General features: G+C 52.7%; 4 protein-coding genes across 4 annotated transcripts; 3 read left to right on the plus strand and 1 right to left on the minus strand.

The window, feature by feature from the left end:
• Positions 1-729: 729 nt before the first annotated feature.
• Positions 730-4,388, plus strand: CC84DRAFT_1102081 (uncharacterized protein; the record flags this gene model as incomplete). Its single annotated transcript, XM_018174944.1, has 2 exons — positions 730-3,081; positions 3,132-4,388. The coding sequence occupies 2 exons, from the start codon at positions 730-732 to the stop codon at positions 4,386-4,388; spliced, it is 3,609 nt and encodes a 1,202-aa protein (XP_018030812.1).
• A 568-nt stretch (positions 4,389-4,956) lies between these two features.
• On the plus strand, positions 4,957-5,678 carry CC84DRAFT_1180462 (uncharacterized protein; the record flags this gene model as incomplete). The annotated part of the gene is made up of 2 exons (XM_018180476.1): positions 4,957-5,350; positions 5,440-5,678. 2 exons carry the CDS (start codon positions 4,957-4,959, stop codon positions 5,676-5,678), a joined length of 633 nt encoding a protein of 210 aa, XP_018030813.1.
• Positions 5,679-6,313: 635 nt separating this feature from the next.
• Positions 6,314-9,383, minus strand: CC84DRAFT_1199357 (uncharacterized protein). The gene is made up of 3 exons (XM_018181612.1): positions 9,071-9,383; positions 8,455-9,018; positions 6,314-7,846 (listed from the first exon to the last, which is right to left on the minus strand). Exons 1-3 carry the CDS (start codon positions 9,317-9,319, stop codon positions 6,425-6,427), a joined length of 2,235 nt encoding a protein of 744 aa, XP_018030814.1. The 5' UTR covers positions 9,320-9,383; the 3' UTR covers positions 6,314-6,424.
• A 1,272-nt stretch (positions 9,384-10,655) lies between these two features.
• On the plus strand, positions 10,656-12,227 carry CC84DRAFT_1155272 (putative 3-dehydroquinate synthase; the record flags this gene model as incomplete). Its single annotated transcript, XM_018176926.1, has 4 exons — positions 10,656-11,003; positions 11,053-11,081; positions 11,178-11,637; positions 11,688-12,227. 4 exons carry the CDS (start codon positions 10,656-10,658, stop codon positions 12,225-12,227), a joined length of 1,377 nt encoding a protein of 458 aa, XP_018030815.1.
• Between the last annotated feature and the right edge of the window lie 159 nt (positions 12,228-12,386).

Here is a 12,386-nt window from a genome sequence, read left to right on the forward strand (position 1 = left end):
CAGTGGCTACGAGGGCTACAGGTGAACAATATGTGGGCTATTCTATGGTGTTCTACGCTCGCACAGGGAGCAACGCGATGCGAGGCCTTGGGGCTTGGGGCTTGGGGCTTGGTGGGTCAACTCCTCGGGGCAGAGACACAGACTCACGTAAGGCCGGGCATGTCGCTGATGCACGACCTGCAGTGGACGGCGCAACGGGCTTGCGAGTGGACGCAAGCTCAGTAAGGATGCAGACAGTCGGTGTCACTCTGGCAGTGTGAATACGGTCCGCCGGGTCTTTGTGCGCGGCGGCTGAGGTCCATAGCGGGCGGGAACCCCAACTCGTCGCGCACATGTGTGCGTCTGGGGCGTCCTCTTTTGACGCTTTTGACTCTCGCGACCCTCGCATCCGTTCTCTATCCGTCGTCTGCCGCCGCTGTTCCAGACGAGAGGTGAGAACGGTAAGGTCCGGTTCGCTCCCGCAGCGCCGCACTCCACCTTGTTGTATTAGCGCTCTCACACCCTGGTCTGCACTCCGCCCTGGCCCCTTGAGCGCACGCACGCACGCACACGGAACTCAGCCCATCCCCCGCCTCGCCAAATCATATTATCTATTCCTGGCCCGTTCGCACCTTCGCTCTCGTTCTTTTCCCATCCACCCTCATCCTCCACCGAATGACCCATCTCACCCCGCCTTAGGCCTTCCCCAGGCTGCACCAGCATCAAACAGCCGACCCTCACTACCCCGTCATGCCGCGTCGCCGGCCGCCTGGTGCTGGCCCGGCGTTGAGCGCCAAACTCGTTGCCATCAACCTCCTCTTCGCTCTACCATGGATCTCCACGGCCGCTCAGCAGCAGCAGTCGCTGGATCGTGCCCACGGCCGCTCTCCTAGTGAGGGCGGCAGCTTGCACACCATCCTGCCCCCCAAGCCCAACAATGAGCCCAGTCGCAACAGGCTGGACACCGCCGCGACCAGGCGGGCGTTCACATACATCCAAGGCAAAGACGAGCGCGCCGTGGGAACATACTCCTCAGCTCCAGCGATTTCCGCTGTCGGAGCCCAATATGGAAGGGACGCAGCCGACTCCGGTGTTCTGACACCGGGTGCGCGCTCCATTGAAGATTGGACAATTGAGGACTTTATGCTCCTGGCGACTGTCGACGGCCACATACACGCACGAAACCGATACAATGGTATGGAGATCTGGGAACTAGATGTGGGCAAGCCCATGCTAGAGACCATCTACAACACCAAGAACGACTCCGACCCCACCGATGGATGGCGGAGCAAGCCCTTCATATGGATTGTAGAGCCCAAAGAGGATGGGGCGCTCTACATTCTCATGCCAGGGCCGCGGCCCGTCCTCCAGAGCCTTGGCTTGACTGTGAAGCAGCTGACCGACGACCTCAATCCCTACGCGAGCGACGACCCTCCCGTTGTATACACGGCAAAGAAAGAAAGCATCATGCTCGTCGTCGACGCGAGCACCGGACGCGTCACTAAGAGCTTCAGCACCGACGGATACATGAGCCCGGGAGAGCCGGAAAGCTGCCATACCAAGACGCCAGAGTATTTCACTGGAAGCAAGCAACACGAATGCAAAGGCTTCTTCAACCTTGGACAGACCGAATACACTGTCAGCATTCATGACAAAAACACTGGCATGCATATCTGCACCATCAAATACTCAGAGTGGACGTCCAATAACCGCGACCGAGATCTGCAGACGCAATACCGACAGACAAAAGACGAGATGTATTTGGTCAGTCGATACAACGGCGATGTCATCGCGTATGACAAAAAGCGGAGTAATTTCGCGAAGAACTATGTCTTCCAACAGAAGCTGGGAGTGCCGGTCACGCGTGTGTTCGACGTCGCACGCAAAGGCGACGATAACGATCCCGACCCAGCGCTAGTCCTCCTTCCCCAGCCGCCGAGCCTCGACATCTCTCAAGACGAAGCGACAAATGTCTGGCTGAACACGACAGAAGCTGGTAGTTGGTATGCCCTTTCCGAAGCCAACTACCCCGCTGTAACCGACGGTGCACCCAAAGCGTCGTGTTATACCTATGGCAATTATCTGGGTGGAGCTGATTCTTACATCCTCCCGGAGCGTAGAGGTCTTGTTGGCGTCCACAGACTGAACTATCAGCAAGAGCCAGCTCAGACTTGGTCTGCTATCGCTGCACCCACAGGCAATGATGAGCAACAAGTCCCTGATAAAAAACCCTCCGTCCCTGCAGGCATACCTCAGCCTATCCCGACAAGTCATCTGACTTTGGATCCACCTAAGCCGCCACCTATCCAGACTCGTTCCTTGTGGACCAATGTGATGACGATCTCATTAACCAGCCTCGTCGGTCTTGCCCTAGTATTGTGGTCCATCCAAAAGCAACAAGGACCTGCTTTCAAGAAATGGGTGTCGAAATTCAACACGAAGCTCAACAAGACCCGACAGCTGGAGGCACCTGTCCCTGTCCCTTTCGAACCGAGTCCTGCTCCAGTCACCGTGACGGCGTCTGAGGCGCCGGCCGTCGAGCCTGTTACGGAACCTATCGTATTTGAGGAACCTCAAGCCACGATAGGTGAGGTCAAGGAGGTAGCTCTACAAGTCGAAGCTCCTACTCCTCCGGAACCAGAAAAGAAGAAGGTCACGTTCGCTACTCTTCCTGAGGATGAAGAGGATGAAGATCTGAGTCTCTCACGAACAACCACCATTGATGCTTCCCTTTCAGCTGAAGCTGCAACTGGCAACATGTCTGAGCTCGAAGGCGCAACCCAGACGGCGGGCACTGACGATATCTCACCAGAGCAAGCTGCTCCAGCGACTCCCAAGAAGAAGAAAACTCACCGTGGGAAACGTGGAGGCCAAAAAGGCAGGAACCGAAGACTCAAGGATGGTGATGAAATCGACCAGATCGTAGACGCCGCGAAACATCTCAACGAGCCTCTCGCCATGCACCCCGATGAGATGAGCAACGTTGGCGATGACGTCCAGGATGTATCCAACATCAAACGAATTGGTAAACTCACCATTGACTTCGATCGCCTGCTTGGTAATGGCAGTGGCGGCACCTTTGTCTTCGAGGGCAAGTGGAACGTGAGTACTGCCTTCCACCAGCCTGATGCATTTCTAACGTACAACGAAAGGATCGTGATGTTGCCGTCAAGCGCATGTTGCCTCAGTATTTCGGCCTCGCAGAACAAGAGGTGAAGTTGCTCCAGGAAAGCGACCTGCATCCTAACGTTATACGATACTTCGATGACGAAAAGGATGAAAACTTTTTGTACATTGCCGTGGAGCTCTGCCAGGCAAGTCTGTTCGACCTGTACAGAGACGGCAGACCAGGCAGTGATCTAACAGACACTCACCTGCGTCTCGTCACTGAGATCAACAGCAACGTCTCTCGTGCGTTACATCAACTTGCTGAGGGTGTTCACCACTTGCACAGCTTGAGAATCATCCATCGAGACATCAAGCCTCAAAACATCCTCATTGCTTATCCTCAACGGAACCAGAAGAATGGACCACGTCTCGTCATATCTGACTTTGGACTATGTAAGACACTGCCTGATAACATGAGTACATTGATTGGCACCACGGGAAACGCCGGCACCGTTGGCTGGAAAGCTCCGGAGCTCATCCTGCAACCCAAAGACATCGGTTATGGAAGTTCGACAGGCCACTCACGCGACTCGTCTGCGTCGACTGACCCTGTTTCCCAAGGTGTTAAACGAGCGGTAGACATCTTCTCGCTTGGCTGCGTCTTTTACTACGTACTCACTAATGGATCTCACCCCTTCGACGATGATGAGGGTTGGGCGCAGATGCGCGAGTACAACATCAAGAAGAACAAAGCCAGCTATGAACGACTAAGCCTGGGCCCGGACTCCGAAGAGCCTATCCGTCTCATCTCCTGGATGTTGTCCAACCGCCCTGAGGACCGCCCGACAGCCGCCGAGGTCATGAATCACCCCTTCTTCTGGTCCGCAGAGAAGCGACTCACTTTCCTGTGCGACTGCTCTGACCATTGGGAGCGCGAGATCCGCGATCCGCCCTCGACCCATCTATCCATCCTGGAGACCTACAGCGAAGAGGTCCTCGACAAGAAACGCAACTTCCTTGCCAAGCTCGACAACAGTTTCATTGCTTCGCTTGGCAAGCAGCGCAAATACACAGGAGACAAGATGCTGGACTTGCTTAGGGCACTGAGGAACAAGAAGAATCACTACGAGGACATGGACGACAGCGTCAAGGCGAAGGTGGGGCCGTTGCCTCATGGTTATCTGCAATACTGGACAAGCAAGTTCCCGAAGCTGTTGATGAGCTGCTTCGATTGTGTGGTGGAGTGTGGGTTGCAAGGAGAACCGAGGTTCAAGCCGTACTTCCCACAGGCAAACCATTAGGTATGGTCACCGCTTCGTAGACGACATCCATCATAGTATTGCCTAGCGATGCATTTAGGCGCTTGCTCGTGGGCGGTCATTGAATGATATCAGAACACTTTGACTACGATCTTGCTGCTCTGTGGCCGTGATGCAGCCTGCCGTACTCGTGGTCTTCCTCATCCTTGATAGATCTCAAGCACGGTACGTTAGATTTTCATCAACTACAGTCTCAGTATCATGTAAACACTGTGAACATGCTCGATGGCTCATTCACCTACCCTAGTTAACTCCATCAGGCTAGACTATCGGGATAGGCATCGGAGTACTTCAGAGGGGTACGTACCACCCCACATCTGCCTCCCCGCCCCCATACCCTCCGCCAATAGCACCACACATCGTCGCCGTTCCACGGCGCTGCGTCAACTCCGTCTTTGTGCATAATACGGTTGCCTTGCTCATCTATTTAATACAACACCCCCTACTTTCAACGCGACCACAAGAACAAGGGCGCCATAGGAAACCAAACCCTCAGCCGACGAACGCGCATCAACGCTAGAATCTGGCCTAGCAAGCCCATGACCTAACCATGCCCTTGAGTGTTGAGCAATGCACACCCCAGGACATACCCTCCCTCGTCTCCCTCTCCACAGCCGCTTTCAGCGCGCCCACGCCGGCTAATGTGTTCCCTGACACACCTGCTGTGAACGCGTTTCGCACGAAGCGTCTCGAGCATACCCTCGCTGAGGATCCCTTCGCAGTGTTTACCAAGATCGTGGACACCGATCTTGAGGATGAAATTGTCGCGTTCGCGAAGTGGATGCGTCCGCATTCAAGGGAAGAGGCGGAAAAGAGTGGGTACGTGGATCTGGTGATGAGCCGGGATGAGCTGCCGAGGGAGTGTAGGAGGGAGGTGATTTGGGGGCGGGAGGAAGTGAAACAGAAGAAGGTGGAGGAGGTGATGGGGGAGAAGAGGTTCTACTGTATGTCTTCTGTTTACTCATACCTTCCGACTCTTCATGTTCCTCTTTCTTTCTTGGAATGGCTCGTTTGCTTACACGTGTTGGCTTAGATCTTCAGGCCCTGGCGACGCATCCTGCGCATGGGGGCCGGGGTTGCGCAGGGAGGTTGGTGAGGTGGGGAATGCAGCGTGCGGAAGAGGAAGGCGTGGAGTGCTATGTTGAGGCGCAGGATTCGTCGAAGCCAATTTTCTTGAAGTATGGGTGGGACGAGGTTGGGGTGATGGGGGAGGGAGAGGAGAAGTGGGCTACAGTGCTGGTGTATAAGCCGGCGAAGGGGTTAAACAAGTGAGAGGGTGATGTAGGGTATCGTGGATGCGATCGGATTGATGTTAGCGACAATGCCGCAAAGAACCCAGAAGCAGCCGCTGCTGCCACAAATAAAGCACTCCTTGGACCTGGCCACTCCGAAATGGTCATATTCCAAGCATCCACTCAACGAAATTCTACAACTACGATGAGAATACCAAGAGGACTTGGAATCACAAAGACCTTAAGCAAAAGGACCAGTTGGTCTTGTTAGGCCGTCGCGATGACGGCGAACCGGCCGTTGCGGTGTTGGAGATGATGAGCGAGTTCAGCTTTGTATCGTCCAATTTCGTCACACGGTGGAAGATCACAACACGTGAGATTTCAGAAATGCTGCGGAATGCGAAGATTCTTTAATGGCTTTGAGGTTCATCGCGACAGACTAGCCCACCTGAGCTTCCGGTGTGCTAGATTTGGCATAGTAACGTAACGTGCTTGGTTCCGAGTCCTGGATACCGATGACGTCGAGGTTGTCTTCGGATCTAAAATCTTCCAACGTGAGGGCTTTGGTCGTGCTTCTCCGGCCTCTCCAGTGGTACGAAGTCGAAATTACAGAGCAGGCCTCATTTAACCTCACTTCTGGGGACCTCATGAACACATGAGTGATAATTGTATTGAAGTCGCAGGAAGTCATCTTTTTCGTGGTTCTTTGAGCTATCTCTACTAATCTTGATAATTCCGAATGGATATTCTGGTTGAACAAGTCTTTGCAAGTTCATCGATCAAAGCTCACTGCACGAAAACCTTTGTTGTGCTCACGTTGATTCTCGACCACCGCTTCCCCTTTACCAAACTCGTAAGGAATTTCAGCGGCCAGTAAACGTGATACAGCACGAAAAACGGCACCGGGTCCTGGATCGAGAAGGTTCCATCTCGCCAACTCACAACGTGCTCCCAGAAGTCCGTCATGCAATCCAGTACCTCAGATACAGTCCTGATACCCCATAACAGGTCAAGCACCGGAAGGATCAGTAAAGCGACGATATCATGACCGAGCCAGTAGTACGACGAAGTCGGGGAGCGCGGCGTGACAATCTCCATATCCTTGGGCTTTGAAGGTTCGAAAGCAGAAAGATACGCAGACGCCATCTGAGGCGTGTTGGAGAACAGTGCAACAGCGGTGTGCGCTCGCGGATTGCACTCAATCGGATACAGCTTCGACACCGTTCCCTCTCCTTCAGCCAGGAAATCGAAGCTGAGGTGGCCCGAAAACGACTCTCCACCGTCTTCCGCTACACGCTGCGTGAACTCTAACATCTGCTTGAAGAGGTGCGACGATGAGGGAATGGCTTCGTAATGCATGAGCAGCTCGGAAGACGGACAACACGTGAACGCCACAACGCGGCCGCGGATCACGAGAGCGTGCGTGCAGTACTCAGCGCCGGAGATAAATTGCTGGACTTGAAACGGGTTATTGCTTGAAATATGCAAGTTTTTGATGTAGGAGACCGTGTCTTCCCGCTTCTCGAAGGGAAGTAGGGTCATCATGTTAGCTCTCGCGCGGTCGTCGACTCCGATGGGCTTCAGGATGAACTTCTTATCTTTTCCGTTTCCTTTTTTCTCTTTTATCAAGATCTTTACGACTTCCGCGGATGATGTGGATCTGTGGCTCTCTGGAACAGGCAGTTCCAGAGATCGTATGTAATCGATAAAGTGATCCTTTTCATGCAGCCGCTTAACGACATCGCTTCGGAACTGCACCGCGTGGAAACCCGGTCCCCTCTCCTTCTCGGCCAGCCTCACCACCTCTCCATCTTCTACAGCTGCTATGACGCTTGAGCAGCTGATCCATAGATCGACCTTTTCACTCTTGATGACATGCAGCAACGAGTCGATGTACGGTTCTGCATCGTTTCCATCCGGTGGTGTGAGGATGCAGAACTTGGCCAGAGAGCTGGAGAAGCGGCCTGGTGAGAGGGCAGAAGTATCTGCACCAATGACTCGATGTGGTGTGTTTTGGGCCAGTATACGAGCGATGACAAGGCCCTTGGTCATAGAAACCCCAGTGACGAGGATGGTTTTGCGTTCGGACGCATCGCGAAAAGGAATTTGTCTTGGTTGCGGGAACAGCTTTGAGTACACAAGACTTAAAATTACCAGAGCAGCCGAGAACGGCAGCGTAATGAGGCTGAGTAGAGGGAGGAGGATGTTCTTTGGCACGTGACGATAGTAGAAAGGGTCAGCATGTGAGACGGCCATGGCGTGAGAACGTGATTGCGCGTAAGAACGCGCCAGCGGTAAAATTTTCAGCAGAAAGAGACGGGTAGAGGGGTAGTCAATATGTCGCGATGCGGCACACATATGCCTAGGCGCTTTGTCTCATGCGGGATGAAAGCTTGTGCAAAATAGTCTACACGTCATCATTGCCGCTCGACTCCGACTGCATGAACTACGCCGCTCGTACAGCAGTAGGGCATCTAAGCAGTGCAGCTTGTAGTACCTGCGCGGTTGCTAGGTTGCCGCGATATTTGTTTTCGCGGGGTGAGGGGTTTGGAGGGAGGGCAAGCTCAAAAGTTCTTCCTTCAATTTGCAAATTCGAGACTCAGACGAAGCTAGGAGTCTCTCTGGTTGTTCATTTGCATTTGCAGAGTTACTAAGGAAGCAATTGAGTTATTTCGACATGTTATGAGTGATCAATTGGTATCAGGGAGCACATTGTAATATGAACGCTATTTCTCTTCACCAACACACCTCGTAATCTCCACACCGTCCTACAATAACGTTAACTATAAGTTGTCACGATGAGCTTGCCAACATACTGGTACACCCGTAGGCTCAAAGCTGTTCACTAGCTTGCTCTCGTAGACCAAGTTTGGATTGCCTGGACTGTTGCTGAACTTCTCTGACTCGTATCTGTTGGCATACTGTTTGACAGTCCTCTCTGCAATACCCTGTGTACTGTCCCCTTTGCCTTCGCCGGCCCTCTTCTTCTTCTTTTCAGCCACGCTACTGCATACGTACTCCAAATACGGCGGGTTACCAGGCTTGATCACGTTGTCTGCTGCAAGTACAGAGCCTGGAGTGACGAGGCCAAGTTCTTCGCAGAGTTTTAGATCGGTGGTGTATGCGGGTTTGTAATGATCGAGGAACATCAAATCGATGTGCTTGAGAGCGCCTGATGAATGTAGTCGCGCAATGGATTCGTCGCTGGAGCCCACCACGACTTTGACTATGTCGGTAAGACCCGCAAGGTCGACTAGCGACGAAATTACCGCAGCAAATTCTGGGTTGCGCTCAAAGCTGAAGTAGATTTCACCACCAGCTTTCCGTACTGCGTCGGCATATAGGATGCACGAGTAACCGACATAACCACCTAGCTCAACCTACACGGAGCATTAGACAGCTTGCAAGATCATTGAGAGTGATTGCACGAACCATGGTTTTTGGCTTCACATCTGCGATCAAGTCGCAGACAATCCGGCCTTTGTCTTCGCCCACGTTCATGAGGTACTTCTTCGTCCGCCCAAACTCGTCAATGGCTGCCAGGACCTCCTTCGGAGACCCACGAATCTGCTGGATCTTGGGGTGTGAGTAAATGAAGTGCAGAAGCTCAATTTCGCGCCCATCATCGAAAAAGGTCTCTTCCTGCGGCGCGTACGCCTTCGTTTGGTCGAAGGTTCCCATTGTGCAACTCTATTGAGTTCAGAGTATTTTGCGAAAGCAGCTTCTGGCTACGCGTTCAGGATCCGCGCAAGCTCTCAAGAGAGCGTAAACAATAGCGGGGTTTACAAGCCTATGACGGAAACGGTTCGGAGGTTCGCGGCGACGTCTAGGCGCATTAGGTACCCCACACAATGTATACGTCAGGTCTAAAATGTAAGTGGGTTGGAAAACGAGTCCAGTCGAATCATTGTTGCGTTATTCTGTTACGTGAGCTCGACGGAAATAGAGCTGCGCAGATGAGCCCTGCTTTGGTAAATCCTTTAGAGTACGAGCCCTGCTTCCGTAGGGTTCTTTGCGGAACTTCCAATCGGAACAATGCGTGTCTTGCTCATTGGTGTCCATGCCCGCACGTGGAGTCTTGACGTTGGTGGTGAGGGTCTTTGTCGTCAATGACTTTCTTGTTAATCTCACGTACCGAAAACGGCCAGGGTTGTACATGAACTTGTAGAAGCGGACTAACCTCTCCGAGGACATCAAATGGGTTAGTTTAGTGCGTTATTCCAGATCTTTGTCGGATCGTGAGCTTGCATCTATCCGAGACGGGAACTAAGATCTTGCAGCAACGTCACGCTCGAGATCGCAAATTCCGACAGGGTTGTTTTCCTCTTGAGAGATTAGAGGTTCTTGAAGCCTTGAGCTGAATGATGTCAAAATCGACAAAGAAACCTCGGCACACAATGCCGTGGCTCTTTGAATACACCTGGGCTCCTTGTCCTCTCACGGACTGCATGTTCCCGCATGCGAAGAAGGGCCGCAAAGTCGTGGAGCTTGCCTGCGGAACTGCCCCGCTGAAACCCCTCAACACTAAGTCCATGGTGACTTGGTTTAGATCTCAGCCTAGCAGAGTTAGTTACGAGAGATCGCCTATTCCTGTTCCTGACAAGTAGGTTTCTGAACGAAATGCATGACAAGAGTATGATTTCCATGTGCCAGAACAGGCTAAAGCAAGATCCAGGCCCGTTGCTTTCCTTACTAGACGGGTCGTTTCATCATGTTGTTCCCATAGAAGTCTAGGTTAGCAGTCCAAGGCGCCTAGTCTTCGATCTTACAGGACACAAGGCATCACAAACACCAAGCGATGAGCAAGAGGCTGCATCTGATTGACGTTAACAGCCGGTTCTCGGCGGGATTGCGCCAATTGGATCGACATGTGTCCACATGAGCCAGCAGGGGATTGGATGCGTGGGTTCGAGGTAATCCCTTATATAGTGTACATAACCCTGGGTAAGGGTTTGGCAACCTGTAGCAGATATCAACTATCTCTTCTCAACAGCTTTTTCTCACCTCACCAATCCCCATGTCTGATCTCAAGGCTTCCGTCGTTGAGACGCAAAATGGTTTCCACGTCGAGGGATACGAGAAGATCGAGTACGACTTCACGTTCCTCGATGGCGTTTTCAACCCGCAGAACAAGCAGCTTGCCGACTGCTACCAGCGCTGGGGCCGTGCTCTTGCGGTTATGGATCTGAACATCTACAACCTTTACGGTGAACAGATGCAGAAGTACTTCGACCACCACAAGCTGGAGCTGAAGATCCATAAGACCATGATCGGAGAGAAGGCTAAATCCATGGACACATTGCTGAGCATTGTCGACTCTATGACCGACTTCGGCATCATCCGTAAGGAGCCGGTTTTGGTAGTGGTACGTAAATTCTTTGTTGTAAGTTGTCGCGTCGCTAACACATGCCCAGGGAGGAGGACTTGTCACCGACGTTGCTGGGTAAAGCTATGCCAATTGGTCCATCGCCGAAGAGCATATCTAAGGCACTCTGGCCTATTAGTCTTTCGAGAACATTTTGCTAACTCGCCATTGCAGCTTTGCTTGCGCATCATACCGAAGGAATACCAACTTCATCCGGATTCCCACGACTGTCATCGGTCTAATCGATGCTAGTGTAAGTATCAAGGTCGCCGTCAACTACGGCAACTACAAGAACCGCCTGGGAGCGTACCATGCGCCCATGCATACATTCCTCGACTTCACGTTCTTGAAGACTTTGCCTGAGGGCCAGGTACGGAACGGATTTGCAGAGTTGATCAAGATCTCAACATGCGCTCATCTTAGGACATTCGACCTTCTTGACCAGTTCTGCGAGAGGCTGATCGCCACAAAGTTCGGTCGTGTTGATGATGGGTCCGGTGAGGTTCGCAAGGCTGCGGACGAGATCAACCGCTCCGGCATTTACGAGATGTTGAAGCTTGAGACCCCCAACCTGCACGAGATCGGTCTGGACCGTGTCATCGCATACGGTCACACTTGGAGCCCTTTGCACGAGGTCAGTAATAGCGTTGATGCCTCGGGTGAATAATTATTAACGTCGACCAGCTCACTCCCGATGTTCCTCTTCGCCACGGCCACGCTATCTCTATTGATATGGCTTACTCCGCGACTTTGGCCAATGGTCGTAAGCTGATCACCGATGAGGAGCATCATCGCCTTCTCAATCTGTTTTCGCGCGCTGGTCTGTCTATGGACCACGTAGACTTCAACGAAGAGATCCTTGGAAAGGCTACGGCAGCAATCTTGAAGACTCGAGATGGTAAGCTGCGCGCAGCAGTGCCTAGCCCGATCGGAAGCTGTGTCTTCCTCAACGACGTTACCGCAGAGGAGATGAACTCTGCGCTGCGACGACACAAGGAGATTATGAAGGAATACCCTCGCAACGGTGAAGGTATTGATGCCTTTGTTGACTCGAGTGACACCGGCTACACCCTAAACGACGTGCCTGTCGAGGCGGTGACCAAGGGCATGCCGAGCACAAACGGCACTCACGCCAACGGACTTACGCAGAAGGTAGCCAACGGTCTGCCCAACGGCCTCAAGGAGGTGTTGGCGAACGGTTATGAGAATGGTTACAAGAACTAAGCGTGCGTGGAAGAGTGGTGAGCGTGACTACATGATGATTATGAGATATCACGCTAGGCTACCGGTAGTTGGCTTGGCCAAAAGCATCGAGAGGATGCAACCTTTGATGACCGTGTTCGTTTCCTTTACCTGTATATATGCCTCATTGGTGACGCAGCC

The sequence above is a fragment of the Paraphaeosphaeria sporulosa genome (assembly GCF_001642045.1).
Source record: "Paraphaeosphaeria sporulosa strain AP3s5-JAC2a unplaced genomic scaffold CC84scaffold_12, whole genome shotgun sequence".
NCBI lineage: Eukaryota > Fungi > Ascomycota > Dothideomycetes > Pleosporales > Didymosphaeriaceae > Paraphaeosphaeria > Paraphaeosphaeria sporulosa.